The sequence below is a fragment of the Taudactylus pleione genome, unplaced genomic scaffold (genome assembly GCF_031769625.1).
Source record: "Taudactylus pleione unplaced genomic scaffold, aTauple2 ptg000469l, whole genome shotgun sequence".
NCBI lineage: Eukaryota > Metazoa > Chordata > Amphibia > Anura > Myobatrachidae > Taudactylus > Taudactylus pleione.
Window position 1 is genome coordinate 333,473 of NW_028284871.1, and position 27,912 is coordinate 361,384.

General features: G+C 54.2%; 1 protein-coding gene across 7 annotated transcripts; it reads left to right on the forward strand.

The window, feature by feature from the left end:
* The first annotated feature begins 560 nt into the window (after window positions 1–560).
* USF1 (upstream transcription factor 1) lies at window positions 561–27,905 on the forward strand. 7 transcript variants are annotated; one of them, XM_088448864.1, is made up of 11 exons: window positions 561–669; window positions 8,425–8,482; window positions 8,567–8,616; window positions 9,213–9,391; window positions 9,647–9,748; window positions 9,826–10,012; window positions 10,095–10,182; window positions 12,653–12,711; window positions 26,075–26,169; window positions 26,717–26,845; window positions 26,924–27,905. In XM_088448864.1, the coding sequence occupies exons 2-11, from the start codon at window positions 8,475–8,477 to the stop codon at window positions 27,011–27,013; spliced, it is 987 nt and encodes a 328-aa protein (XP_088304990.1). In that variant the 5' UTR covers window positions 561–669; window positions 8,425–8,474; the 3' UTR covers window positions 27,014–27,905. The 7 variants fall into 7 exon arrangements, with proteins under 7 accessions (XP_088304990.1, XP_088304989.1, XP_088304986.1 ...); XM_088448863.1 differs by having other exon boundaries at window positions 9,219–9,391; window positions 9,826–10,018; XM_088448860.1 differs by having other exon boundaries at window positions 562–669; window positions 9,826–10,018.
* Window positions 27,906–27,912: the final 7 nt, after the last annotated feature.

Below are 27,912 nucleotides of genomic sequence, written 5' to 3' on the forward strand. Positions count from 1 at the left end.
CGGCGCTGCTACACTCCGGCACGCCTGCGTTCCCACCTCCACTCCCCGTTATTAGTGCCCCTGTTACCACCCACACACGGACTCTCCTGTCACTCATTACACCGGGCTGTCTGTGCTGGGCCAGCGAGCGGCTCTGAATGAGGCCCAGAGATTGCTGACAACAAACCCCAGAAACATCGGTAATCATCGGCTCCATCTAAATAATGTTTTGTATTCAATGTTAGAATCATCGGTACTTCCGATGTTTTCTTTCGATGTCCCGTCCCTAGATATGCTAGAATCAGGGGGGGGATAAATAAGCGGCCCTCCAGCTGTTGTTGAACTACAAATCTCAGCATGCATTGCAACATTTTACAAAGGCTAACGAGCTTAACTGTGGCAGGGCATGCTGGGATTTGTAGTGTAACTATCTTTTTGGGGCCGCTTATTGCCCCCCTTATTGGCATCAGATCCAATTGGACTAATTAATATGGTCCTCTGATGATGTCATGACCCCGTGACCGGGTAAGGCGGGGCGGGGCGCCCACAATAATGATGGCTCTATGAGCGGAAATGTCGAGACCTTCCGCCCAAAATAAAGATGGCGTCAGCTGGGTGCTCTGCGCATGTCAGGATCTCCATGGCTGGTGGGACCGGAGCCGGCGCCTCAGAGCGGGGGGAGACTTTCAGGTGATCCGGGGACTTTCCGTGAGTCTGGCGTGGGATGGGGGAACCTGTGGGTAGGGGCGTGGTTCTAGAGTGTACTGGGAAGGGGCGGGGCCTATCCGTCTTTGTCACTGACACACAGAGGCCTGAGACCAGCAACGGTCTGTACACACAGCCGGGGGTATTACTACTGCCCCCCACCCCCATTCCTTCCCTGGGTATTACTACTGCCCCCGTACCTCATTCCTACCCCGGGTATTACTACTACTACCCCCTCCCCCCATTCCTTCCCTGCCCCCTCCCTCCATTCCTTCCCTGGGTATTACTACTGCCCCCCTCCCCATTCCTTCCCTGGGTATTACTACTGCCCCCCTCCCCCATTCCTTCCCTGGGTATTACTACTGCCCCCCTCCCTCATTCCTACCCCGGGTATTACTACTACTACCCCCTCCCCCCATTCCTTCCCTGCCCCCTCCCTCCATTCCTTCCCTGGGTATTACTACTGCCCCCCTCCCCCATTCCTACCACTTCCTCCCCTTCCCCATTCCTTCCCCAGGTATTACTACTGCCCCCATTCCTACTACTGCCCCCCTCCCCCATTCCTTCCCTGGGTATTACTACTGCCCCCCTCCCTCATTCCTACCCCGGGTATTACTACTACTACCCCCTCCCCCATTCCTTCCCTGCCCCCTCCCTCCATTCCTTCCCTGGGTATTACTACTGCCCCCCTCCCCCATTCCTACCACTTCCTCCCCTTCCCCATTCCTTCCCCAGGTATTACTACTGCCCCCATTCCTACTACTGCCCCCCTCCCCCATTCCTTCCCTGGGTATTACTACTGCCCCCCTCCCCCATTCCTACCACTTCCCCCCCTTCCCTTCCCCAGGTATTACTACTGCCCCCATTCCTACTACTGCCCCCCTCCCCCATTCCTTCCCTGGGTATTACTACTGCCCCCTCCCCCATTCCTTCCCTGGGTATTACTACTGCCCCCCTTCCCCATTCCTTCCCCGGGTATTACTACTGCCCCCATTCCTACTACTGCCCCCCTCCCCCATTCCTTCCCTGGGTATTACTACTGCCCCCCTCCCTCATTCCTACCCCGGGTATTACTACTACCCCCTCCCTCCATTCCTTTCCTGCCCCCTCCCTCCATTCCTTTCCTGGGTATTACTACTGCCCCCCCTCCCCCATTCCTTTCCTGGGTATTACTACTGCCCCCCCTCCCCCATTCCTTCCCTGGGTATTACTACTGCCCCCCTCCCCCATTCCTACCACTGCCCCCCTCCCCCATTCCTTCCCTGGGTATTACTACTGCCCCCCTCCCCCATTCCTTCCCTGGGTATTACTACTGCCCCCCTCCCCCATTCCTTCCCTGGGTATTACTACTGCCCCCCTCCCCCATTCCTTCCCTGGGTATTACTACTGCCCCCCTCCCTCATTCCTACCCCGGGTATTACTACTACTACCCCCTCCCCCATTCCTTCCCTGCCCCCTCCTTCCATTCATTCCCTGGGTATTACTACCTCCCCCCCTCCCCCATTCCTTCCCTGCCCCATCCCTCCATTCCTTCCCTGGGTATTACTACTGCCCCCTCCCCCATTCCTACCAATTCCCCCCTCCCCCATTCCTTCCCCAGGTATTACTACTGCCCCCATTCCTACTACTGCCCCCCTCTCCCATTCCTTCCCCGGGTATTACTACTACTACCCCCCTCCCCCATTCCTTCCCTGGGTATTACTACTGCCCCCCTCCCCCATTCCTTCCCTGGGTATTACTACTGCCCCCCTCCCTCATTCCTACCCCGGGTATTACTACTACTACCCCCTCCCCCATTCCTTCCCTGCCCCCTCCCTCCATTCCTTCCCTGGGTATTACTACTGCCCCCCTCCCCCATTCCTACCACTTCCCCCCCTTCCCCATTCCTTCCCCAGGTATTACTACTGCCCCCATTCCTACCACTGCCCCCCTCCCCCATTCCTTCCCTGGGTATTACTACTGCCCCCCTCCCCCATTCCTTCCCTGGGTATTACTACTGCCCCCCTTCCCCATTCCTACCACTTCCCCCCTTCCCCATTCCTTCCCCAGGTATTACTACTGCCCCCATTCCTACTACTGCCCCCCTCCCCCATTCCTTCCCTGGGTATTACTACTGCCCCCCTCCCTCATTCCTACCCGGGTATTACTACTACTACCCCCTCCCCCCATTCCTTCCCTGCCCCCTCCCTCCCTGGGTATTACTACTACCCCCCTCCCCATTCCTTCCCTGGGTATTACTACTGCCCCCCTCCCCCATTCCTACCACTTCCCCATTCCTTCCCCAGGTATTACTACTGCCCCCATTCCTACTACTACCCCCCTCCCCCATTCCTTCCCTGGGTATTACTACTGCCCCCCTCCCCCATTCCTTCCCTGGGTATTACTACTGCCCCATTCCTACCACTTCCCCCCCTTCCCCATTCCTTCCCCAGGTATTACTACTGCCCCCATTCCTACTACTGCCCCCCTCCCCCATTCCTTCCCTGGGTATTACTACTGCCCCCCTTCCTCATTCCTACCCCGGGTATTACTACTACCCCCTCCCCCCATTCCTTCCCTGCCCCCTCCCTCCATTCCTTTCCTGGGTATTACTACTGCCCCCCCTCCCCCATTCCTTCCCTGGGTATTACTACTGCCCCCCTCCCCCATTCCTACCACTGCCCCCCTCCCCCATTCCTTCCCTGGGTATTACTACTGCCCCCCTCTCCCATTCCTTCCCTGAATATTACTACTGCCCCCCTCCCCCATTCCTTCCCTGGGTATTACTACTGCCCCCCTCCCCCATTCCTTCCCTGGGTATTACTACTGCCCCCCTCCCTCATTCCTACCCCGGGTATTACTACTACTACCCCCTCCCCCCATTCCTTCCCTGCCCCCTCCTTCCATTCATTCCCTGGGTATTACTACCTCCCCCCCTCCCCCATTCCTTCCCTGCCCCATCCCTCCATTCCTTCCCTGGGTATTACTACTGCCCCCTCCCCCATTCCTACCAATTCCCCCCTCCCCCATTCCTTCCCCAGGTATTACTACTGCCCCCATTCCTACTACTGCCCCCCTCTCCCATTCCTTCCCCAGGTATTACTACTACTACCCCCTCCCCCATTCCTTCCCTGGGTATTACTACTGCCCCCCTCCACCATTCCTTCCCTGGGTATTACTACTGCTACCCACTCCCCCATTCCTACCACTACCCCCTTCCCCATTTCTTCCCTGGCTATTACCATTGCCCCCCTCCCTACCCCTACCTGGTTATCACTCCCCCTACTGCCCTTCCTACCCTTACCTGGATATCACTCCCCCTACTGCCCTTCCTACCCCTACCTGGATATCACTCCCCCTACTGCCCTTCCTACCCCTACCTGGTTATCACTCCCCCTACTGCCCTTCCTACCCCTACCTGGTTATCCCTCCCCTTCCTACCCCTGCCTGGTTATCCCTCCCCCTACTGCCCTTCCTACCCTTACCTGGTTATCACTCCCCCTACTGCCCTTCCTACCCCTACCTGGTTATCCCTCCCCCTTCTGCCCTTCCTACCCCTACCTGGTTTTCACTCCCCTTTCTGCCCTTCCTACCCCTACTTGGTTATCCCTCCCCCTTCTGCCCTTCCTACCCCTACCTGGTTATCCCTCCTCCTTCTGCCCTTCCTGCCCCTACCTGGTTATCACTCCCCCTTCTGCCCTTCCTCCCCCTACCTGGTTATCACTCCCCCTTCTGCCCTTCCTCCCCCTACCTGGTTATCACTCCCCATACTGCCCTTCCTCCCCCTACCTGGTTATCCCTCCCCCTTCTGCCCTTCCTACCCCTACCTGGTTATCACTACCGCCCTTCCTACCCCTACCTGGTTATCACTCCCCCTACTGCCCTTCCTATCCCTACCTGGTTATCCCTCCCCCTTCTGCCCTTCCTACCCCTGCCTGGTTATCCCTCCCCCTACTGCCCTTCCTACCCTTACCTGGTTATCACTCCCCCTACTGCCCTTCCTACCCCTACCTGGTTATCCCTCCCCCTTCTGCCCTTCCTACCCCTACCTGGTTTTCACTCCCCTTTCTGCCCTTCCTACCCCTACCTGGTTATCCCTCCCCTTTCTGCCCTTCCTACCCCTACCTGGTTATCCCTCCCCCTTCTGCCCTTCCTCCCCCTACCTGGTTATCCCTCCCCCTTCTGCCCTTCCTCCCCCTACCTGGTTATCCCTCCCCCTTCTGCCCTTCCTACCCCTACCTGGTTATCCCTCCCCCTTCTGCCCTTCCTACCCCTACCTGGTTATCCCTCCCCCTACTGCCCTACTTCCCCCTACCTGGTTATCCCTCCCCCTTCTGCCCTACTTCCCCCTACCTGGTTATCCCTCCCCCTTCTGCCCTTCCTCCCCCTACCTGGTTATCACTCCCCCTTCTGCCCTTCCTCCCCCTACCTGGTTATCCCTCCCCCTACTGCCCTTCCTACCCCTACCTGGTTATCCCTCCCCCTTCTGCCCTTCCTCCCCCTACCTGGTTATCCCTCCCCCTACTGCCCTTCCTACCCTTACCTGGTTATCACTCCCCCTACTGCCCTTCCTACCCTTACCTGGTTATCACTCCCCCTACTGCCCTTCCTACCCCTACCTGGTTATCACTCCCCCTACTGCCCTTCCTACCCCTACCTGGTTATCCCTCCCCCTTCTGCCCTTCCTACCCCTACCTGGTTATCACTCCCCTTTCTGCCCTTCCTACCCCTACCTGGTTATCACTCCCCTTTCTGCCCTTCCTACCCCTACCTGGTTATCCCTCCCCCTTCTGCCCTTCCTCCCCCTACCTGGTTATCCCTCCCCCTTCTGCCCTTCCTCCCCCTACCTGGTTATCCCTCCCCCTTCTGCCCTTCCTACCCTTACCTGGTTATCCCTCCCCTTACTGCCCTTCCTACCCCTACCTGGTTATCCCTACCGCCCTCCCTGCCCCTACCCGGTTATCACTCCCCCTACCGCCCTTCCTACCCCTACCTGGTTATCCCTACCGCCCTCCCTGCCCCTACCTGGTTATCACTCCCCCTACCTGGTTATCTCCCCCACTACTGCCCTACTTCCCCCTACCTGGTTATCCCTCCCCCTTCTGCCCTTCCTACCCCTACCTGGTTATCACTCCCCCTACTGCCCTTCCTACCCCTACCTGGTTATCACTCCCCCTACTGCCCTTCCTACCCCTACCTGGTTATCACTCCCCCTACTGCCCTTCTTACCCCCCGGCATCCTACACACGATTTCCCCTGAAGTATTAATTTGCAGAGGGGCCCATGCACTGCCAGGAGCGAGCTCAGTGCCGCCCTGAGACACATCCCATGAGGGAGAGCCGCCCATGCACTGCCAGGAGCGAGCTCAGTGCCCCTCTGAGACGCATACCATGAGAGAGAGCGGCCCGTGCACTGCCAGGAGCGAGCTCAGTGCCCCTCTGAGACGCATACCATGAGGGAGAGCGGCCCGTGCACTGCCAGGAGCGAGCTCAGTGCCCCTCTGAGACGCATACCATGAGGGAGAGCGGCCCGTGCACTGCCAGGAGCGAGCTCAGTGCCCCTCTGAGACATCCCATGAGGGAGAGAGACCCATGCACTGCCAGGAGCGAGCTCAGTGCCCCTCTGAGACGCATACCATGAGGGAGAGCGGCCCGTGCACTGCCAGGAGCGAGCTCAGTGCCCCTCTGAGACGCATACCATGAGGGAGAGCGGCCCGTGCACTGCCAGGAGCGAGCTCAGTGCCCCTCTGAGACATCCCATGAGGGAGAGAGACCCATGCACTGCCAGGAGCGAGCTCAGTGCCCCTCTGAGACACATCCCATGAGGGAGAGCGGCCCATGCACTGCCAGGAGCCAGCTCGGTGCCCCTCTGAGACACATCCCATGAGGGAGAGCGGCCCATGCACTGCCAGGAGCGAGCTCAGTGCCCCTCTGAGACACATCCCATGAGGGAGAGCGGCCCATGCACTGCCAGGCGCGAGCTCAGTGCCCCTCTGAGACACATCCCATGAGGGAGAGAGACCCATGCACTGCCAGGAGCGACCTCAGTGCCCCTCTGAGACACATCCCATGAGGGAGAGAGACCCGTGCACTGCCAGGAGCGAGCTCAGTGCCCCTCTGAGACATCCCATGAGGGAGAGAGACCCATGCACTGCCAGGAGCGACCTCAGTGCCCCTCTGAGACACATCCCATGAGGGAGAGAGACCCATGCACTGCCAGGAGCGAGCTCAGTGCCCCTCTGAGACACATCCCATGAGGGAGAGAGACCCATGCACTGCCAGGAGCGAGCTCAGTGCCCCTCTGAGACACATCCCATGAGGGAGAGAGATCCGTGCACTGCCAGAAGCGAGCTCAGTGCCCCTCTGAGACATCCCATGAGGGAGAGAGACCCATGCACTGCCAGGAGCGACCTCAGTGCCCCTCTGAGACACATCCCATGAGGGAGAGAGACCCGTGCACTGCCAGGAGCGAGCTCAGTGCCCCTCTGAGACACATCCCATGAGGGAGAGAGACCCATGCACTGCCAGGAGCGAGATCAGTGCCCCTCTGAGACACATCCCATGAGGGAGAGATACCCGTGCACTGCCAGGAGCGAGCTCAGTGCCCCTCTGAGACATCCCATGAGGGAGAGAGACCCATGCACTGCCAGGAGCGACCTCAGTGCCCCTCTGAGACACATCCCATGAGGGAGAGAGACCCATGCACTGCCAGGAGCGAGCTCAGTGCCCCTCTGAGACATCCCATGAGGGAGAGAGACCCATGCACTGCCAGGAGCGACCTCAGTGCCCCTCTGAGACACATCCCATGAGGGAGAGAGACCCGTGCACTGCCAGGAGCGAGCTCAGTGCCCCTCTGAGACACATCCCATGAGGGAGAGCGGCCCATGCACTGCCAGGCGCGAGCTCAGTGCCCCTCTGAGACACATCCCATGAGGGAGAGAGACCCATGCACTGCCAGGAGCGACCTCAGTGCCCCTCTGAGACACATCCCATGAGGGAGAGAGACCCGTGCACTGCCAGGAGCGAGCTCAGTGCCCCTCTGAGACATCCCATGAGGGAGAGAGACCCATGCACTGCCAGGAGCGACCTCAGTGCCCCTCTGAGACACATCCCATGAGGGAGAGAGACCCGTGCACTGCCAGGAGCGAGCTCAGTGCCCCTCTGAGACACATCCCATGAGGGAGAGAGACCCATGCACTGCCAGGAGCGAGCTCAGTGTGCCTCAATAAGTAGTCTGCCAGCTGTTATCACGTTGGGTCTAGATCAGAGGCTCGTAGAGAAGACTTGTCCCTCTTTTCTGTGAGTTGGTAGAATCGGGGTATTGTGTACGGCTTGGTGGCATCTGATACGACGTGATTGTGGTTTGTTTTTAGAGCGCAGCGCCATTATTATATGCTGATGAGGACTAATTGTCACCGGAGGGGCTCTGTGGTGATGAGGGGGGGGGCTGCTATTTTATACAAGACAGAAGCTGGTAAAATATTGGTTCTGAAATGGTTTTGTCGGTGCCCCCCAAGTGGTGCTTTAATGCACCTGACTGGATGGCGGCCCCTGGTATGTAGGATATGGCGTGTGAGCGGTTGTCTTATGGGGGCAGTAATAATGTGGAGTATGAGAAATAGCCAACAGTCTATTAGCACCAGCGGGTCGGGTCAGGGGGCAGCCGGCTGATGCCCCGGGGGATGGGAGACATTGTACTATATTCTCAGCATGTGCTGCCCCAGGGGTCTCTCCTGTAATCATTGATGTTCTCCTCTTGCAGAGCCTACAAGCAGCCTGGAAGCCACATCTGATGTGTAACCGAGCAGGGAGATGAAGGGGTGAGTGTCGCTGGACATGTTATGATCACCCGTGTGCCGTGTCGCCTCATGCTGGTGTCTGGATGTCTGTGATTTCCCTTGTAGGCAGCAGAAAGCAGCAGAGATTGAGGAAGGCTCAGTCCGTGTACAGGAAGGTGAGTGCTGAGAGGCACAGGGCAGTGGGACGGGGTAGTATGGGGTAGTGACGGGGGAGTGGCCCGGGGCGGTGGCTTTGGGCAGTGGGATGGGGTAGTGACGGGGCAGTGGCCCGGGGCGGTGGCGTGGGACAGGGTAGTATGGGGTAGTGACAGGGGGCGGTGGTCTTGGGGCGGGGTAGTGACAGGGGGCAGTGGGACTAGGTAGTGACAGGGGGCAGTGGCCCAGGCTGGTGGCGTGGGACGGGGTAGTATGGGGTAGTGACAGGGGGCAGTGGCCCGGGACTGTGGCGTGGGGCAGTGGGACCGGGTAGTGACGGGGCAGTGGCGTGGGGCAGTGTGACGGGGTAGTATGGGGTAGTGACGTGGGGCAGTGTGACGGGGTAGTATGGGGTAGTGACAGGGGGCAGTGGGGTGGGACGGGGTAGTATGGGGTATTGACAGGGGGCAGAGGCCCGGGGCGGTGGGACGGGGTAGTGACAGGGGGCAGTGGCGTGGGACAGGGTAGTATGGGGTAGTGACAGGGGGCAGTGTAGTATGGGGCGGTGGGCTGTCTTCTCACCTGTTACATAACGGCTCACTCTTTTCCTCACAAGGTGCAGTGGCGACAGGTGAAGATCCCACCAGCGTTGCGATCGCTAGCATCCAATCAGCCGCCACCTTCTCCGATCCCAGCGTTAAGTATGTGTTCCGTACAGACAGCGGTGGCACGCAGGTAGGTGGCACAGGAATCGGGATGGAGGCGGTGTCCTGTCTGGCAGAGTGCAGTGACGGGGTAAATAAATCTGCTTACCACCTTTCTACCTTGTTACCAGGCTCCTCCTGGCACTTACTAGGCTTTGTGCAGACAGAAGGGATGGAGACGCTTATCGGCTTCCTGGTGCATTCTGGGCCGTGTGCAATGGGAATCTCACCACACTAGTTACACCATTGGGGGGGGTCATTGCTAATAAGCATTAAAGGTTGAGTTCTCCTTTATGAGCGAGCCTGATGGTGACGCTGATAGATCTCCATCTTGTTCCCTGTGCAGGTGATGTATAGGGTAATACAAGTAGCAGAGGGTCAGCTGGATGGACAGACGGAAGGGTCTGGGGCCATCAGTGGGTTCCCTGCAGCCCAGTCTATGACCCAGGTAATTTATATTCTCCTCTGTAATGGTCACCGGTCACCCGTGGCACTGGGCGCTAATGGGTCCTCTCTGCCCCACAGGCCGTCATCCAGGGTGCATTTACCAGCGATGAAACTGGGGAGAACGATGTCTCAGCCACAGAGACCCATTACACCTATTTCCCCGCCGTGGCAGATACCAGCACATCGGTGGGAACCGGGGCCACTGCGACCACCGTAGTAACGACACAGAACAGTGAGGCTCTTCTCGGACAAGCTGCCTCCACGGGTGCGGGTAAGACTTGGCTTTTTCCGTCCTGGGACCACTACCTAAAAGTCACTGACTTACTTCATCGGTCTTCTCCTGACAGGTCAATTCTTTGTAATGATGTCTCCTCAAGATGTCCTGCAGGGAGGTGCTCAGCGCTCCATCGCCCCGAGAACCCACCCGTACTCGCCGTGAGTATCTGTTCTGCAAATACCCTGTCTGTGAGGCCTTAGCTTGTCCCATTCCGGGCACCCGGGGGCACAGTAGAAGGCACTTACGCAGAAGCAGGAAGGGGTGGGGTATAGAACTGTATTATCGGGTTGGAAGATGGACGTTTCTATGACTTGTAGTGCCTCAGCCGGCAGCTCAGTCTGTATGCCGACTATGCCAATCTGAGCGTGTGTCTGGCTGTTGCTGCTAGAGGTGGTTACATTTCCCTGCAGGTTTTTTTATTACGCTGTGACTATTATAAGGGAATCCTCCTGGTATTATTCTACGTTCTTATTGCTTGTGGTCTTCATTTCAGTGTGATGAACAAATACAGTAAATTAACACACAATAGAGAGATAGGGATGATGAACTAGATCAGGGAGGTACGAAATCTGCCTAACGTCTGCTAATGCCAACAATCCTACAGGACAGGAGAAAAGCACAACTACCATTCTCAGTCTTATAGGGTAACCACTCCAGCATAATAACGAGGCATACACAGAGAGGCACCTCATGCTTTATTCCCCCTCAGCATAATAACGAGGCATACACAGAGAGGCACCTCATGCTTTATTCCCCCTCAGCATAATAACGAGGCATACACAGAGAGGCACCTCCATGCTTTATTCCCCCTCAGCATAATAACGAGGCATACACAGAGAGGCACCTCCATGCTTTATTCCCCCTCAGCATAATAACGAGGCATACACAGAGAGGCACCTCCATGCTTTATTCCCCCTCAGCATAATAACGAGGCATACACAGAGAGGCACCTCAATGCTTTATTCCCCTCAGCATAATAACGAGGCATACACAGAGAGGCACCTCCATGCTTTATTCCCCCTCAGCATAATAACGAGGCATACACAGAGAGGCACCTCCATGCTTTATTCCCCCTCAGCATAATAACGAGGTCATACACAGAGAGGCACCTCCATGCTTTATTCCCCCTCAGCATAATAACGAGGCATACACAGAGCGGTACCTCCATGCTTTATTCCCCTCAGCATAATAACGAGGCATACACAGAGAGGCACCTCAATGCTTTATTCCCCTCAGCATAATAACGAGGCATACACAGAGAGGCACCTCCATGCTTTATTCCCCCTCAGCATAATAACGAGGCATACACAGAGAGGCACCTCCATGCTTTATTCCCCTCAGCATAATAACGAGGCATACACAGAGAGGCACCTCCATGCTTTATTCCCCCTCAGCATAATAACGAGGCATACACAGAGAGGCACCTCCATGCTTTATTCCCCCTCAGCATAATAACGAGGTCATACACAGAGAGGCACCTCCATGCTTTATTCCCCCTCAGCATAATAACGAGGCATACACAGAGCGGTACCTCCATGCTTTATTCCCCCTCAGCATAATAACGAGGCATACACAGAGAGGCACCTCCATGCTTTATTCCCCCTCACCATAATAACGAGGCATACACAGAGAGGTACCTCCATGCTTTATTCCCTCTCAGCATAATAACGAGGCATACACAGAGAGGCACCTCCATGCTTTATTCCCCTCAGCATAATAACGAGGCATACACAGAGAGGCACCTCCATGCTTTATTCCCCTCAGCATAATAACGAGGCATACACAGAGAGGCACCTCCATGCTTTATTCCCCCTCAGCATAATAACGAGGCATACACAGAGAGGCACCTCCATGCTTTATTCCCCCTCAGCATAATAACGAGGCATACACAGAGAGGCACCTCCATGCTTTATTCCCCCTCAGCATAATAACGAGGCATACACAGAGAGGCACCTCATGCTTTATTCCCCCTCAGCATAATAATGAGGCATACACAGAGAGGCACCTCCATGCTTTATTCCCCCTCAGTATAATAACGAGGCATACACAGAGAGGCACCTCCATGCTTTATTCCCCCTCAGCATAATAACGAGGCATACACAGAGAGGTACCTCATGCTTTATTCCCCCTCAGCATAATAACGAGGCATACACAGAGAGGCACCTCACGCCTTATTCCCCCTCATGGTTACTGTCAGCCGTACTGAGATGAGTGGAAGGAGGACAGACATAGGGGGATAGTTACTAAAGTGCGGGTGATTAGAAGTGAAGTTGTTGCCTATAGCAACCAAGATTCAAGCTATTATCTTCTAGAAAGTGCTAGATATATGACAAGTAGAATCTGGTTGCTATGGGTAACATCTCCTGCACATCAGTGACTATACCCCTATGTCTGGCTCTTTAGATCAGATAAATACAATCCTAATAAGTTTGGATTGTTCATGTTAGAGAGCATTAAACCATGAAGGGTGACGGTCTCTAGTACATAGTAATGTATCACAGTCGTAATGTAATAAGCAGGATCCATTATTATTATTATCATTACATTAATGCGAAACAACTTGTCTGTGTCCCTGTATACCCAAATGTTCTAATTCTCCTTTGCTGGGGTGTTCACTGCTTCCACTAGGAAATCAGAGGGTCCTCGCACCACACGGGATGAGAAGAGACGGGCGCAGCACAATGAAGGTACGGCAGCTGGGCCTCCTGCGGGCGTCGTATCGCTCCTGTGTGTGTCCATTTCATACAGCTATCTGCCCTGATACAGATGATATACTGACCTCGGCTGTCCTGGGTACAGGTACCGTACTGACCTCGGCTGTCCTGGGTACAGGTACCGTACTGACCTCGGCTGTCCTGGGTACAGGTACCGTACTGACCTCGGCTGTCCTGGGTACAGGTATCGTACTGACCTCGGCTGCCCTGGGTACAGGTACCGTACTGACCTCGGCTGCCCTGGGCACAGGTATCGTACTGACCTCGGCTGCCCTGGGTACAGGTATCGTACTGACCTCGGCTGCCCTGGGCACAGGTATCGTACTGACCTCGGCTGCCCTGGGCACAGGTATCGTACTGACCTCGGCTGCCCTGGGTACAGGTATCGTACTGACCTCGGCTGCCCTGGGTACAGGTATCGTACTGACCTCGGCTGCCCTGGGTACAGGTATCGTACTGACCTCGGCTGCCCTGGGTACAGGTATCGTACTGACCTCGGCTGCCCTGGGTACAGGTATCGTACTGACCTCGGCTGCCCTGGGTACAGGTATCGTACTGACCTCGGCTGCCCTGGGTACAGGTATCGTACTGACCTCGGCTGCCCTGGGTACAGGTATCGTACTGACCTCGGCTGCCCTGGGTACAGGTATCGTACTGACCTCGGCTGCCCTGGGTACAGGTACCGTACTGACCTCGGCTGCCCTGGGTACAGGTACCGTACTGACCTCGGCTGCCCTGGGTACAGGTACCGTACTGACCTCGGCTGCCCTGGGTACAGGTACCGTACTGACCTCGGCTGCCCTGGGTACAGGTACCGTACTGACCTCGGCTGCCCTGGGTACAGGTACCGTACTGACCTCGGCTGCCCTGGGTACAGGTACCGTACTGACCTCGGCTGCCCTGGGTACAGGTACCGTACTGACCTCGGCTGCCCTGGGTACAGGTACCGTACTGACCTCGGCTGCCCTGGGTACAGGTACCGTACTGACCTCGGCTGTCCTGAAGTCAGGGGTCCCAGTTCCACCCACTAAACCGCTCCTAACTTTCAAATAAAGGGCCACATTCACAGATGAAATAGAACTTTGCATGGAACTCCATATTTGTGTCAGACCCTCGCCGTGGGAATAACGTCCCTTCCCTCAGTGTCAGACCCCCGCCGTGGGAATAACGTCCCTTCCCTCAGTGGCCTGGGATAGCGGTTGAATATTTTAAGCTTATTTTTATTCTTTCCTCTTCTTTTTTTTTTTTTTTTTTTTTAATAATAGAAAAACCTTGAGTTAGTATGAGAGATCTGCTGTACCCGGTTTCACAAACAAATTCCCCTCCCTCACCTGTGTAGTAACACATTCCCCTCCCTCACCTGTGTAGTATCATATTCCCTCCCCTCACCTGTGTAGTAACACATTCCCTCCCCTCACCTGTGTAGTAACACATTCCCTCCCCTCACCTGTGTAGTAACACATTCCCTCCCCTCACCTGTGTAGTAACATTCCCTCCCCTCACCTGTGTAGTAACACATTCCCTCCCCTCACCTGTGTAGTAACACATTCCCTCCCCTCACCTGTGTAGTAACACATTCCCTCCTGATAAGGGGTGTTTTCCTTTTTTCTATTTGTACGTACAGGCCATTGCCAGCTTGTTTAATCCCAATATATCTGAAGCAAATATTCTATTTTTCATATAATAACGATCAGGTTATAAGTAACATAAATTTCTACTTCAGGGTCCATAGGGGGTCCACAGGGTTGACCTTGGGGGTATAGCTGGATCTGGATCCATGGGCACCACGCAGTTAAAGCTTTAGCTGCTCCCAGGATGCACTTGGGTCCGTCCTCCTCTATACCCCGCCCCCGGCCACAGCACCTCAGTTTGAGTTGGTGCCCGGCCGGAGTCGGGTCACCTGCGCAGGGGGGCTGCAGGAGCAGCCCCGAAAAGCTTTCTATTTTTATTTAAAAAAAAAAAAAAAAAAAAGAGCCTGTTAGATTTTTATTTTAAAACAGAGGCTCTAGTGTGGCAGCGACGGGCTGTCTATACAGACGCCCACGCTGCCGCTCTCCTTCCCCGCTGGCGCCGCGACGCCAGTACTGCACTGGGGATCGCAGCGGGAGGCCAGAGTCCGTACTAGCCGGACTCTGGGTCCCTCCCTGGACTGCTGCCGGAGTCGCCGGGGACAAGGTAAGCCGCGAGTCGCCGATTAGCGGCGGCTCGCGGGTTTTGCCTGCAGATGCAGTCCTTTGCCCCCGGTCCTAGGGGACAGACCGGGGGCCGCTAGCGGTGGCGGCGGGCTCCCCCTCTGAGGAGGAATAACCCGTGGGACCACTAGACCACCAGGGATATATGGCAAGCGGGAAGCCAGCATCCCTGGGGTTAATGGCCAGCCAGGGGAGGAAGCCTTCCCTGTCAGCGGCTCCTCAGCTCAGCGTTCCTTTCAACACGGAGTCTGGCGTCGCTGAGCTGCAGATTCCTCGGCCACTCCTCCTCTGAGGTCTCCAGCGGCCATTTTCTCACAGTGGCAGCGCAGATCTTCAGGGAGCACGCGGACCGGTCCCCCTGTGTACCTCTCCCCTGATTAAGGACAGCGTACACAGCACTATAGCCCTCCCAGACACTGAATCTGGGCAGGTTGATTGTAGTGTAAAGGTGCAGTGAGTATATCTTCCTGCATGGTATGTGACTATTGCTAGTGCTGCTGTCTGTGCTTATTTTCCGCTTACTGTCAGCTTATACCTATCCCTTTACTTCTCCTACAAGCCCTACAGGTGTGTGGGGGAGGGGCGTTTCTACTGACCTCACTTATATAGATCACGTATTTGTGAGGTCCGTCACATACAGTTGTGTGCTACTCAGTGCCATATTGTGGGCTGTTGTTCAGCACACCGGTGAGTGCGTTTTACTTCTACCCTGGTGCCAGATATATAATATATTCTGTCATGTCAGACGAGGAGGTTGAGCGCTCAGTGGCTCCGGTGTTGGCCTCCTGCGGACGCTGTTCTGCAGGAGTAGATAGGGAGGATTTGTCTCAGGATGGCCTGTGTAGTCGATGCCAGGTGGCTCCTGGCCCATCCAGACCTTCTCTGGCGCAGGAACCACCGTGGGCGATGTTTTCTCAAGTGCTGGTGTCTATTGCGGACCGTCTGTCGGTCCCGACTGCTCTCCCTACTAGGTCGTTGTCCCAGCCGACCATCCCCCATTCCCCGGGTGTCCCGCAGTTATTGCGGAGTCCTCCTGGGTCTCAGTCGGTGGGTCCCTATGCGGGGTTGCCTATGTATATACAGGCTTCCCCTGTGCCGCAGCAGCCTGTGGTACCTTTTCAGGCCCCTATGGTGACTCCTCCACCCTGGGTGGATGTGCTCTCCAACTCCGTGCAAAATTTGGCGGCCGCTTCCTCGGCTTTTCAGTCAATGTTGCAGACTGACATGCCTTCTAGGATTTCAAAACGCCCACTCATGACACGGGCTGCTCAGGTATCGGACTCAGAGGGTTCCTAAGATGATGGGGAGGTCCCTGATGACACTGACTCGGACGCCTCGGTCCAGGAAATGGATACCAAGTCGTCCATTAATGTGCGAGCACTAGTTAGGGCGGTGCGAGCTATTCTTCTTATAGAAGATGAGGCACCGGTTCCTAAGTCGAAGTTTCCTAGTTTCAAAAAAACTAAGGTGGCTTCTGCGGTGTTTCCCCTGTCGGATCAGTTGACGGATCATATGGCGGTAGCTTGGCAGGCGCCCAGTAAGAGATTCCTTCCTCAGAAGCGGTTGGCTTCTAATTACCCCTTCCCTGAGGCACATTGTAAAAAATGGGAAACTCCACCGGCCAAGGCCATTGAGGGGTGGGCCAATGCATTGGAAGATACCTTCCCGGACGACGCTCCGGATGTCCAGCGGGCGTTGTTGGGACAAATGAGGGACGCTGCTTCTTACATTGGAGAAGCTTCTTTAGATGCTAGTCTGCTGACCTCGCGGGTATCGGCTGCAGCGGTGTCTGCCCGCCGATCCTTATGGTTGCGGTCCTGGAGAGCGGACTCTGATTCAAAGAAAGGTCTGGAGGCCTTACCTTTCAATGGGGAATTACTATTTGGTCCGGACTTGGACAACATAGTGGACACCCTGGCTAAATCCAAGTCGGCCTTCCTCCCTTCGGCGGCACTGCCTGCTAAGGTTCGGAGTTCGGCTTTTCGTTCCTTTCGGGTTCAGGGTAAGGCGAAAGGTCAGTCCTTCCCGAGACAGTCTGCGAGTAAGACGGCCTCTAAACCCAAGAAGCAAGCCTGGAGTGCTCGGCGCCCTTCTTCCAAGCAGGAAGATAAACCTGCGGCCTGATGGGACGGGCCTCCCTCTGGGGGACCTCAGAGTGGGAGGCCGACTTCTTCTATTTGCCCAGTGCTGGCACAATACCACCACGGATGCCTGGGTTCGAGAAGTGGTCTCCCAGGGGTACGCCCTGTCTTTTCGGCACAGACCACCCCACCAGTTTTTCTGCACAAGTCCTTCTCAGGACAAGACCAAGGCGTTACAGGTTCAGGAGGCTATAGAGTCCTTGCTGAAAGCAGGGGTCATTGTTCCCGTTCCTCTTTCACAACGAGGGACGGGGTATTATTCGTCTCTGTTTCTGGTGCAGAAACCCAATGGTTCTCATCGCCCTATCCTCAACTTGAAGTCTCTGAACAAATTCCTCAGAGTTCCCAAGTTCAGGATGGAAACGTTACGTTCCATCATTCTGGCGATGGAACCGGGGGTTTACATGGTGTCCCTGGACATCCAGGACGCCTACCTCCATGTTCCGATAGCATCTTCACACCAGCGGTATCTGAGGTTCGCTATCCTTCAACACCACTATCAGTTCCGGGCGCTACCCTTTGGTCTCTCCACGGCACCGAGGGTGTTCACGAAGATTATGGCGGTCATGGCCGCACATCTTCGGAACCAGAATGTACGGCTGCTGCCGTACCTGGACGACCTCCTGTTGCTGGCGAGCTCCCCGGAGGTACTGCTTCAACATCTCCACCTGACGATCGCTTGCCTGCAAGCACACGGGTGGTTGATAAATTGGAAAAAGTCCTCCCTGATTCCATCACAGCGGATGGTTCATTTGGGAGCCCTGCTGGATTCGCGTCAGCAAAGGATCTTCCTGACTCCGGAGAAGGTCGCCTCCCTACAGCTGCGGATACGCAGTTGCCTGAGCCGTTGCCGCCTGTCGGTCTATTCGGCTATGAGAGTTCTGGGGTCCATGGTGTCGACATTCGACATGGTGGAATTTGCCCAGTTCCATTCCCGGCCCCTGCAGGGGCTGATTCTATCAGAATGGAACGGGTTACCTCACCGGATCCGCTCTCAGGTGCTGGTGTTGTCTCCGGACGTTCGGCTATCTTTGGCTTGGTGGCTTCAGACAGCTCATCTGGTCGAGGGGCGCCCATTTTGGATCCCGGACTGGGTTCTGCTCACGACGGATGCCAGTCTCCGGGGTTGGGGGCCAGTGACCGGCTCTTTGTCGCTTCAGGGTCGTTGGTCAGCGGAAGAAGCACTTCTCCCCATCAACATCCTGGAACTGCGGGCAGTATTCAGGGCCCTGCAGTCGTCCGGCCCCGCTCTTCACGGAAGGGCGGTACAGGTGCAGTCCGACAACGCCACCACGGTGGCGTATATCAATCACCAAGGCGGAACTCGCAGTCAGGCAGCGATGTCGGAGGTGTCTCGTATCCTGACTTGGGTGGAGGGTCACATTCCAGCGATCTCGGCGGTCTTCATCCCCGGAGTCCTCAATTGGGAGGCGGACTTCCTCAGCCGTCACGACGTGCATCCCGGGGAATGGTCGCTTCACCCAGAGGTGTTTCAGCTACTCGTGGACAGGTGGGGACTGCCGGAGCTGGACTTGATGGCCTCCCGTCACAATCACAAGTTGCCCGTTTACGGGTCAAGGACAAGAGACGCAGGTGCAAGTCTGGTGGACGCGCTGTTGGTGAAATGGACGTTTCACCTGGCGTATCTGTTTCCTCCGATATCCCTGCTTCCTCGGGTTCTGCGGAAATTCAAGCAGGACGGCGGCATGCTCGTGCTGGTAGCTCCGGTGTGGCCCAGACGTCCTTGGTACTCCGATCTCAGGAGCCTCTCCATCGACGCTCCGTACCCTCTTCCTCAGCGTCGGGACCTGTTGTCTCAGGGGCCCTGCCTTTACCCGGATCTGGGTCGGCTGTCTTTGACGGCGTGGCTCTTGAGACAGCCGTCTTGAGGTCTCGGGGCTTCTCCAGTTCGGTTATTGGTACCATGCTCAGGGCACGCAAGCCTGCTTCAGCACGGATTTATCACAGAGTGTGGCACACTTACTTTCAGTGGTGTGAGTCCAGACATTATGATCCTCAGGTGTTCCGAGTTTCTAGGATCTTGGAATTTCTTCAGTCAGGATTGGATCTCGGCTTACGCCTTGCATCTCTGAAGGTTCATGTGTCCGCCTTGTCCGTGTGGTTTCAACGGCGGATTGCATTACTACCAGACGTTCACACCTTTTTCCAAGGTGTTCTCAGGATCCAGCCTCCCTTTGTGCCTCCTGTGGCTCCTTGGGACTTGGCGGTGGTGCTACGGGTCCTGCAGGGTCCTCCGTTTGAGCCTCTTGAGGCGGTGGAGCTCAAGTGGCTGACATTTAAGACGGTTTTTCTCCTGGCAATTGCTTCGGCCAGGAGGGTGTTTGAATTGGGGGCGCTTTCCTGTCGCCCTCCTTTCCTGATTTTTCACCAGGACAGAGCGGTGCTCCGCACTCGTCCTGAGTTTTTGCCCAAAGTGGTCTCGAAGTTCCATATTAATCAGGAACTTGTTGTGCCAGCTTTTCAGTCCCCTGATCTTTCAGCTGGTGAGACTTCCTTAGATGTGGTCCGGGCACTTAGAATTTATGTAGACCGGACGGCTTCGGTTAGGAAGTCTGATTCCTTGTTTATCCTCTTTGGTTTTCACAAGAGGGGTTGGCCTGCCAACAAACAAACGTTAGCCCGTTGGCTTCGTTCCGTTATTTGTGAGGCTTATGCACAGGAGGGCTTACCTGTGCCAGCCTCTGGTAAGGCTCATTCCACTCGTTCTGTGGGTCCCTCTTGGGCTGCTAGACGTGGCGCTTCTGCTGTTCAGCTGTGTAAGGCGGCCACTTGGTCTTCAATTCAAACGTTTTTAAGGTTCTATGCGTTTGACACCTTTGCCTCTCAGGATGCATCCTTTGGGCGCCGGGTACTCCTTTCAGCACAGGAGCGTCCCCGCCCTTAGTTGTACTGCTTTGGGACATCCCCAAGGTCAACCCTGTGGACCCCCTATGGACCCTGAAGTAGAAAACAAGAGATATGGTAAGAACTTACCTTTGTTATCTCTGTTTCTACGAAGTCCATAGGGTCCACAGGGCGCCCGCCCTGACTCACCTGGCTTCAAATGGGCTGTGTGGCTGGTCACCGGTTTTCCGTCTCCCATTTCTGTGAGTATGGTTTCTTGTGTGTTCCAGTCTTCCTTCTCACTGTTTAGACTCCTCCTCCGGCCTTGGCTGCTTACCAACTGAGGTGCTGTGGCCGGGGGCGGGGTATAGAGGAGGACGGACCCAAGTGCATCCTGGGAGCAGCTAAAGCTTTAACTGCGTGGTGCCCATGGATCCAGATCCAGCTATACCCCCAAGGTCAACCCTGTGGACCCTATGGACTTCGTAGAAACAGAGATAACAAAGGTAAGTTCTTACCATATCTCTTGTTATATGAACTTCGCAAAGTGTTAACCAGAATTATATACCCTTTAAATCATTTGGATCATTTCCTTTCATAAAGATAACGATACACACAAAGTATTATAAGTAAAACGTTTTATATTCTTCTAATCAATCTTCGATAGAGAGAGAGAGAGATATATATATGTATATGGTTGTTGGGACGCTTTGCCCTATTGTTCAAACCGCATGGCCTCTGATCACAAACTCCATTTTGAAAAACCCTAATTGAAATCTCCCATAATGCCATAGTTAATTAAATATACAAGCTGAATATCATATGCCAACACATCAGGCAAACACTGCACCATTTAATATTCCAACATGTACAACACAAGCTGATTCCAATATACAACAATACCATCCTACTACAGACCCCATCCAGTGCCCACTAGACCGTGGGGAGGGGGAAGGGCCGGAGCACATGGAATTTCCTTTGTGTACAAGCCTCATGATCCCTAGGCAAACTCCATTAATCATATATCCATTAATGATCATAATTATAATACCCATAACAACCTATTTGTACTATACAACACCAAAACTGGGTAGAATTATAACTATGATCACAAGACTAGTAATTCCCAACTTCCATTGAATCAAGCACACAATTCAATGGGGACACATGGAGCACATGGAGTTTCCTTTGTTCACACCACATGGGGGTAGTAGCCATCTTTAAATGCCCAAACTATGATAATATATAACTTCACAATACTATCACAATATGGCCAGCAATCCACAACTCCCATGGGACCACAACCAGCAGCTGATATCAACCTGATTCCATTATATAATGTTTCCCAAAGTATAATCTACTAAACAGTGTACATTACTTAGAAACTTAGTACAATGTAATTGACCATTACCGAGTTACGGGTTCATTCATCATCAGCTGATATCAAACAATTATATATCTACAGATAGCAATATTTTCCCCAATTTCCATCTTAGCACATGGGAAGGAAGGGGGAAAAGTATACCGATAACACAGCCAGCTATATGTATACAACTGACCCCAAATCACTGCAAAGTTTTACATATTGTCTACTACAGATTAACACAAACTAAGGCATAACCAAAGCATTACAGCCTGATAACCTGGCCGCTAACAAAGATTCTACTATGAATCACAATATTAATCACTAAATACATCACTACAAACTATCTATATAAGCTAAACACAGATTAATACAAACTTGTTACAAATACCCATATAGACTATCTAATGTACAGTTTACTTAGCCATTATTATGAGTGGATATCTCCAGGGGATTGAAGCTGCATCTTGGCAGTCTTCTGGGGAGAAGCCTGCTGTCCTGTCTCCCTGGTGTGTCCTTGCCAGCGTGTGTTTCTCCAAGTGTTTGTGTGAATGCCATCCTGTGTCTCTCTCACCTGTGTCTCTCTCACCTGTGTCTCTCTCACCTGTGTCTCTCTCACCTGTGTCTCTCTGGTGTGTCCTTGCCAGCATGTGTTTCTCCAAGTGTGTGTGTGAATGCCCTCCTGTGTCTCTCACCTGTGTCTCTCACCTGTGTCTCTCTCACCTGTGTCTCCCTGGTGTGTCCTTGCCAGCATGTGTTTCTCTAAGTGTGTGTGTGAATGCCCTCCTGTGTCTCTCACCTGTGTCTCTCTCTCTCACCTGTGTCTCTCTCTCTCTCACCTGTGTCTCTCTCTCTCTCACCTGTGTCTCTCTCTCTCTCACCTGTGTCTCTCTCTCTCACCTGTGTCTCTCTCTCTCACCTGTGTCTCTCTCTCTCACCTGTGTCTCTCTCTCTCACCTGTGTCTCTCTCTCCTGTGTCTCCCTGGTGTGTCCTTGCCAGCGTGTGTTTCTCCAAGTGTGTGTGTGAATGCCCACCTGTGTCTCTCACCTGTGTGTCTCTCTCTCACCTGTGTGTCTCTCTCTCACCTGTGTGTCTCTCTCTCACCTGTGTGTCTCTCTCTCACCTGTGTGTCTCTCTCTCACCTGTGTGTCTCTCTCTCACCTGTGTCTCCCTGGTGTGTCCTTGCCAGCGTGTGTTTCTCCAAGTGTGTGTGTGAATGCCCACCTGTCTCTCTCACCTGTGTGTGTCTCTCTCACCTGTGTGTGTCTCTCTCACCTGTGTGTGTCTCTCTCACCTGTGTGTGTCTCTCTCACCTGTGTGTGTCTCTCTCACCTGTGTGTGTGTCTCTCTCACCTGTGTGTGTGTCTCTCTCACCTGTGTGTGTGTCTCTCTCACCTGTGTGTGTCTCTCTCACCTGTGTGTGTCTCTCTCACCTGTGTGTGTCTCTCTCTCACCTGTGTGTGTCTCTCTCTCACCTGTGTGTGTCTCTCTCTCACCTGTGTGTGTGTCTCTCTCACCTGTGTGTGTGTCTCTCTCTCACCTGTGTGTGTGTCTCTCTCTCACCTGTGTGTGTCTCTCTCTCACCTGTGTGTGTCTCTCTCTCACCTGTGTCTCCCTGGTGTGTCCTTGCCAGCGTGTGTTTCTCCAAGTGTGTGTGTGTGTGAATGCCCACCTGTCTCTCTCTCACCTGTGTCTCTCTCTCCTGTGTCTCCCTGGTGTGTCCTTGCCAGCGTGTGTTTCTCCAAGTGTGTGTGTGTGAATGCCCACCTGTGTCTCTCTCTCACCTGTGTGTCTCTCTCTCACCTGTGTGTCTCTCTCTCACCTGTGTGTCTCTCTCTCACCTGTGTGTCTCTCTCTCACCTGTGTGTCTCTCTCTCACCTGTGTGTCTCTCTCACCTGTGTGTCTCTCTCACCTGTGTCTCTCTCACCTGTGTGTCTCTCTCTCACCTGTGTGTCTCTCTCTCACCTGTGTGTCTCTCTCTCACCTGTGTGTCTCTCTCTCACCTGTGTGTCTCTCTCTCACCTGTGTGTCTCTCTCTCACCTGTGTGTCTCTCTCTCACCTGTGTGTCTCTCTCTCACCTGTGTGTCTCTCTCTCTCACCTGTGTGTCTCTCTCTCTCACCTGTGTGTCTCTCTCTCTCACCTGTGTGTCTCTCTCTCTCACCTGTGTGTCTCTCTCTCTCACCTGTGTGTCTCTCTCTCTCACCTGTGTGTCTCTCTCTCTCACCTGTGTGTCTCTCTCTCTCACCTGTGTGTCTCTCTCTCTCACCTGTGTGTCTCTCTCTCTCACCTGTGTGTCTCTCTCTCTCACCTGTGTGTCTCTCTCTCTCACCTGTGTGTCTCTCTCTCACCTGTGTCTCCCTGGTGTGTCCTTGCCAGCGTGTGTTTCTCCAAGTGTGTGTGTGAATGCCCACCTGTGTCTCTCTCACCTGTGTCTCTCTCACCTGTGTCTCTCTCACCTGTGTCTCTCTCACCTGTCTCTCCCTGGTGTGTCCTTGCCAGCATGTGTTTCTCCAAGTGTGTGTGTGTGTGAATGCCATCCTGTGTCTCTCTCACCTGTGTCTCCCTGGTGTGTCCTTGCCAGCATGTGTGTTTCTAAAAGTGTTTTTGTGTGAATGCTCACCTGTGTCTCTCTCACCTGTGTCTCTCTCACCTGTGTCTCTCTCACCTGTGTCTCTCTCACCTGTGTCTCTCTCACCTGTGTCTCTCTCACCTGTGTCTCCCTGGTGTGTCCTTGCCAGCATGTGTTTCTCCAAGTGTGTGTGTGTGAATGCCCTCCTGTGTCTCTCTCACCTGTGTCTCTCTCACCTGTGTCTCTCTCACCTGTGTCTCTCTCACCTGTGTCTCTCTCACCTGTGTCTCTCTCACCTGTGTCTCTCTCACCTGTGTCTCCCTGGTGTGTCCTTGCCAGCGTGTGTTTCTCCAAGTGTGTGTGTGAATGCCCTCCTGTGTCTCTCTCACCTGTGTCTCTCTCACCTGTGTCTCTCTCACCTGTGTCTCTCTCACCTGTGTCTCTCTCACCTGTGTCTCTCTCACCTGTGTCTCTCTCACCTGTGTCTCTCTCACCTGTGTCTCCCTGGTGTGTCCTTGCCAGCGTGTGTTTCTCCAAGTGTGTGTGTGAATGCTATCCTGTGTCTCTCTCACCTGTGTCTCTCTCACCTGTGTCTCTCTCACCTGTGTCTCTCTCACCTGTGTCTCTCTCACCTGTGTCTCTCTCACCTGTGTCTCTCACCTGTGTCTCCCTGGTGTGTCCTTGCCAGCATGTGTTTCTCCAAGTGTTTGTGTGAATGCCCTCCTGTATCTCCCTGGTGTGTCCTTGCCAGCATGTGTTTCTCCAAGTGTGTGTGTGTGAATGCCCTCCTGTGTCTCTCTCACCTGTGTCTCTCTCACCTGTGTCTCTCTCACCTGTGTCTCTCTCACCTGTGTCTCTCTCACCTGTGTCTCTCTCACCTGTGTCTCTCTCACCTGTGTCTCTCTCACCTGTGTCTCTCTCACCTGTGTCTCTCTCACCTGTGTCTCTCTCACCTGTGTCTCCCTGGTGTGTCCTTGCAGGCGTGTGTTTCTCCAAGTGTGTGTGTGAATGCCCTCCTGTGTCTCTCTCACCTGTGTCTCTCTCACCTGTGTCTCTCTCACCTGTGTCTCTCTCACCTGTGTCTCTCTCACCTGTCTCTCCCTGGTGTGTCCTTGCCAGCGTGTGTTTCTCCAAGTGTGTGTGTGAATGCTATCCTGTGTCTCTCTCACCTGTGTCTCTCTCACCTGTGTCTCTCTCACCTGTGTCTCTCTCACCTGTGTCTCTCTCACCTGTGTCTCTCTCACCTGTGTCTCTCTCACCTGTGTCTCTCTCACCTGTGTCTCTCTCACCTGTGTCTCTCTCACCTGTGTCTCTCTCACCTGTGTCTCTCTCACCTGTGTCTCTCTCACCTGTGTCTCCCTGGTGTGTCCTTGCCAGCGTGTGTTTCTCCAAGTGTGTGTGTGAATGCCAACCTGTGTCTCTCACCTGTGTCTCCCTGGTGTGTCCTTGCCAGCATGTGTTTCTCCAAGTGTTTGTGTGAATGCCCTCCTGTATCTCCCTGGTGTGTCCTTGCCAGCGTGTGTTTCTCCAAGTGTGTGTGTGAATGCCCTCCCGTGTCTCTCTCACCCGTGTCTCTCTCACCCGTGTCTCTCTCACCCGTGTCTCTCTCACCCGTGTCTCTCTCACCCGTGTCTCTCTCACCCGTGTCTCTCTCACCCGTGTCTCTCTCACCCGTGTCTCTCTCACCCGTGTCTCTCTCACCCGTGTCTCTCTCACCCGTGTCTCTCTCACCCGTGTCTCCCTGGTGTGTCCTTGCCAGCGTGTGTTTCTCCAAGTGTGTGTGTGAATGCCCTCCTGTGTCTCTCTCACCTGTGTCTCTCTCACCTGTGTAGTAACACATTCCATTCCCTCCCCTCACACCAACTGCCAGTGATGTTTGGCAGCACTTGGGGGTGACAGTTGGTGAATATGATCTGTGCTGCAGTCACTATGAGACAGTCAGGACACTGCACAGGGGGAGGACACATTTTAGCCCTTTACTCCCCCTAAGGCGTCGAATTGCAAAAAATCCCTTCTTAGTGGGCACCTACATCATGGAAGGAATATACTCCCCGATTTTCATGTTTCTAGGTCCAGGAGCTTGGGGGGCATTGATGAGTCAGTGAGGACATCTGAATAAATAAAATAAAAAAAAATATATATATATAAATAAACATGACACTGTGGCAACCCGTACATATGTGGTTGGTGGCTGTAGGTTTATATGTTCTCTCTCTCTCCCAGTGGAGCGTCGCCGACGGGACAAGATTAATAACTGGATTGTTCAGCTCTCTAAGATCATCCCGGACTGTTCCATGGAGAACACCAAGTCTGGCCAGGTACGGAGAGGGCTCTTTTCTCAGTATCCTTTCTGTACCAGCTGATCCCTGACACACCCTATCATCCCTACGGCCTCACCGTATACATGTATCTGTCTATAATCCCTGCCATAGGGGCGGAGGTCTCATCTGTTAGATATGGCTGACCTGTACCATGTGTGTAGGCTGAGGTTATCCTGATCAGGCCCTCTCCTCAGGACATGTGTTACCTCATCCTGTCATCCCTACGGCCTCACCGTATACATGTATCTGTCTATAATCCCTGCCATAGGGGCGGAGGCCTCATCTGTTAGATATGGGTGACCTGTACCATGTGTGTAGGCTGAGGTTATCCTGATCAGGCCCTCTCCTCAGGACGTGTGTTACCTCCTCCTGTCATCCCTACGGCCTCATCGTATACATGTATCTGTCTATAATCCCTGCCATAGGGGCGGAGGCCTCATCTGTTAGATATGGATGACCTGTACCATGTGTGTAGACTGAGGTTATCCTGATCAGACCCTCTCCTCAGGATGTGTGTTACCTCCTCCTGTACCTCTTCCCACAGAGTAAAGGTGGCATCCTCTCTAAAGCTTGTGACTACATCCAGGAGCTGCGCCAGGGTAACCTCCGCCTGGGTGAGGAGCTCCAGAACTTGGAGCAGCTGCAGATGGATAATGAGATGTTACGGCAGCAGGTGCGTGACTGCTGCCCGTGGGTGGGGGGGAATTGGGGCGGGTACATGGTGACACTGACCAGTCTCCGTCTCTGCCAGGTGGAGGAACTGAAGAATAAGAATCTCATTCTTCGAGCCCAGCTTCGACACCACGGAGTGGAAATAATCATCAAAAACGACACGCGCTGACAGGAGCGGCCGGGAGACTGATACAATGAGACTATGCGCTCGCGCAGTGGACCAAGATTCACAGCTTCCACCGGAAGTCCTGCCTCGTTTTCCTTTCCGTGGACACGTGTCCAGCCTGCTACTGCTATGTGACAATACCACCCTGTAACAGTCCCGGGGCGGCCCTGAGTGGGGGCAGAGGGCGAAACGCACAGAAGGATATGTAGAAATGTATATTTGTCCATTTTTTGTACTTTTTGTCTTGAATGCTCGGTGCTGGCCTGGCTTTGTGACTTTCCTTTATTAGGTTATAATGTGCTGTACAGTCTTCGCAGTCTTATTTTTGCTTTATTTATGGAGAGATCTGCCCTTAGTCCTCCTCCTCCCTGGCCCTGCACTTCTCCTCCCTGCTCTCTACCTGGTCTCCGGGTGTAACCTCTGTGCCGCAGGGTCCTTCCAGGACGTGTGGTTCCTGTTGTAGGTTTCTTTGACTTCTAACCCAAGCACACTGTTGTTGGCATAGTCACATAATGGGGCAGGCACGGTAAATATAACCTTTGCACTCCTCCTCCGGCGTAGAGATTAATGGCGCGTTCTGTACAGTCAGGTAATGAGGCCACATAACGATGGGGGAAAGTATTCTATGTAATCATTATGTGATGGTAACTTTCCTTTTTGAAATGCGCCCCCTGAAATCCTCTGCCCCTGCTCCCACCTTCACGTCGCCAGGGAATACCCTACCCCTCCTCATGATGATCTTAGGGTCAGGCTTTGTATGGCCCCACTCATTAGTGTCCTGTCCCTGGGGGGTGGGAGAGTCCCTGTCAGGAAGGTGCTTGGCCATATTCTTACACTTTTTGGCAGTAGTAGTCAGTTGTGTATTTACCTGAATAAATGCCATATTTATACCACATGGCGAT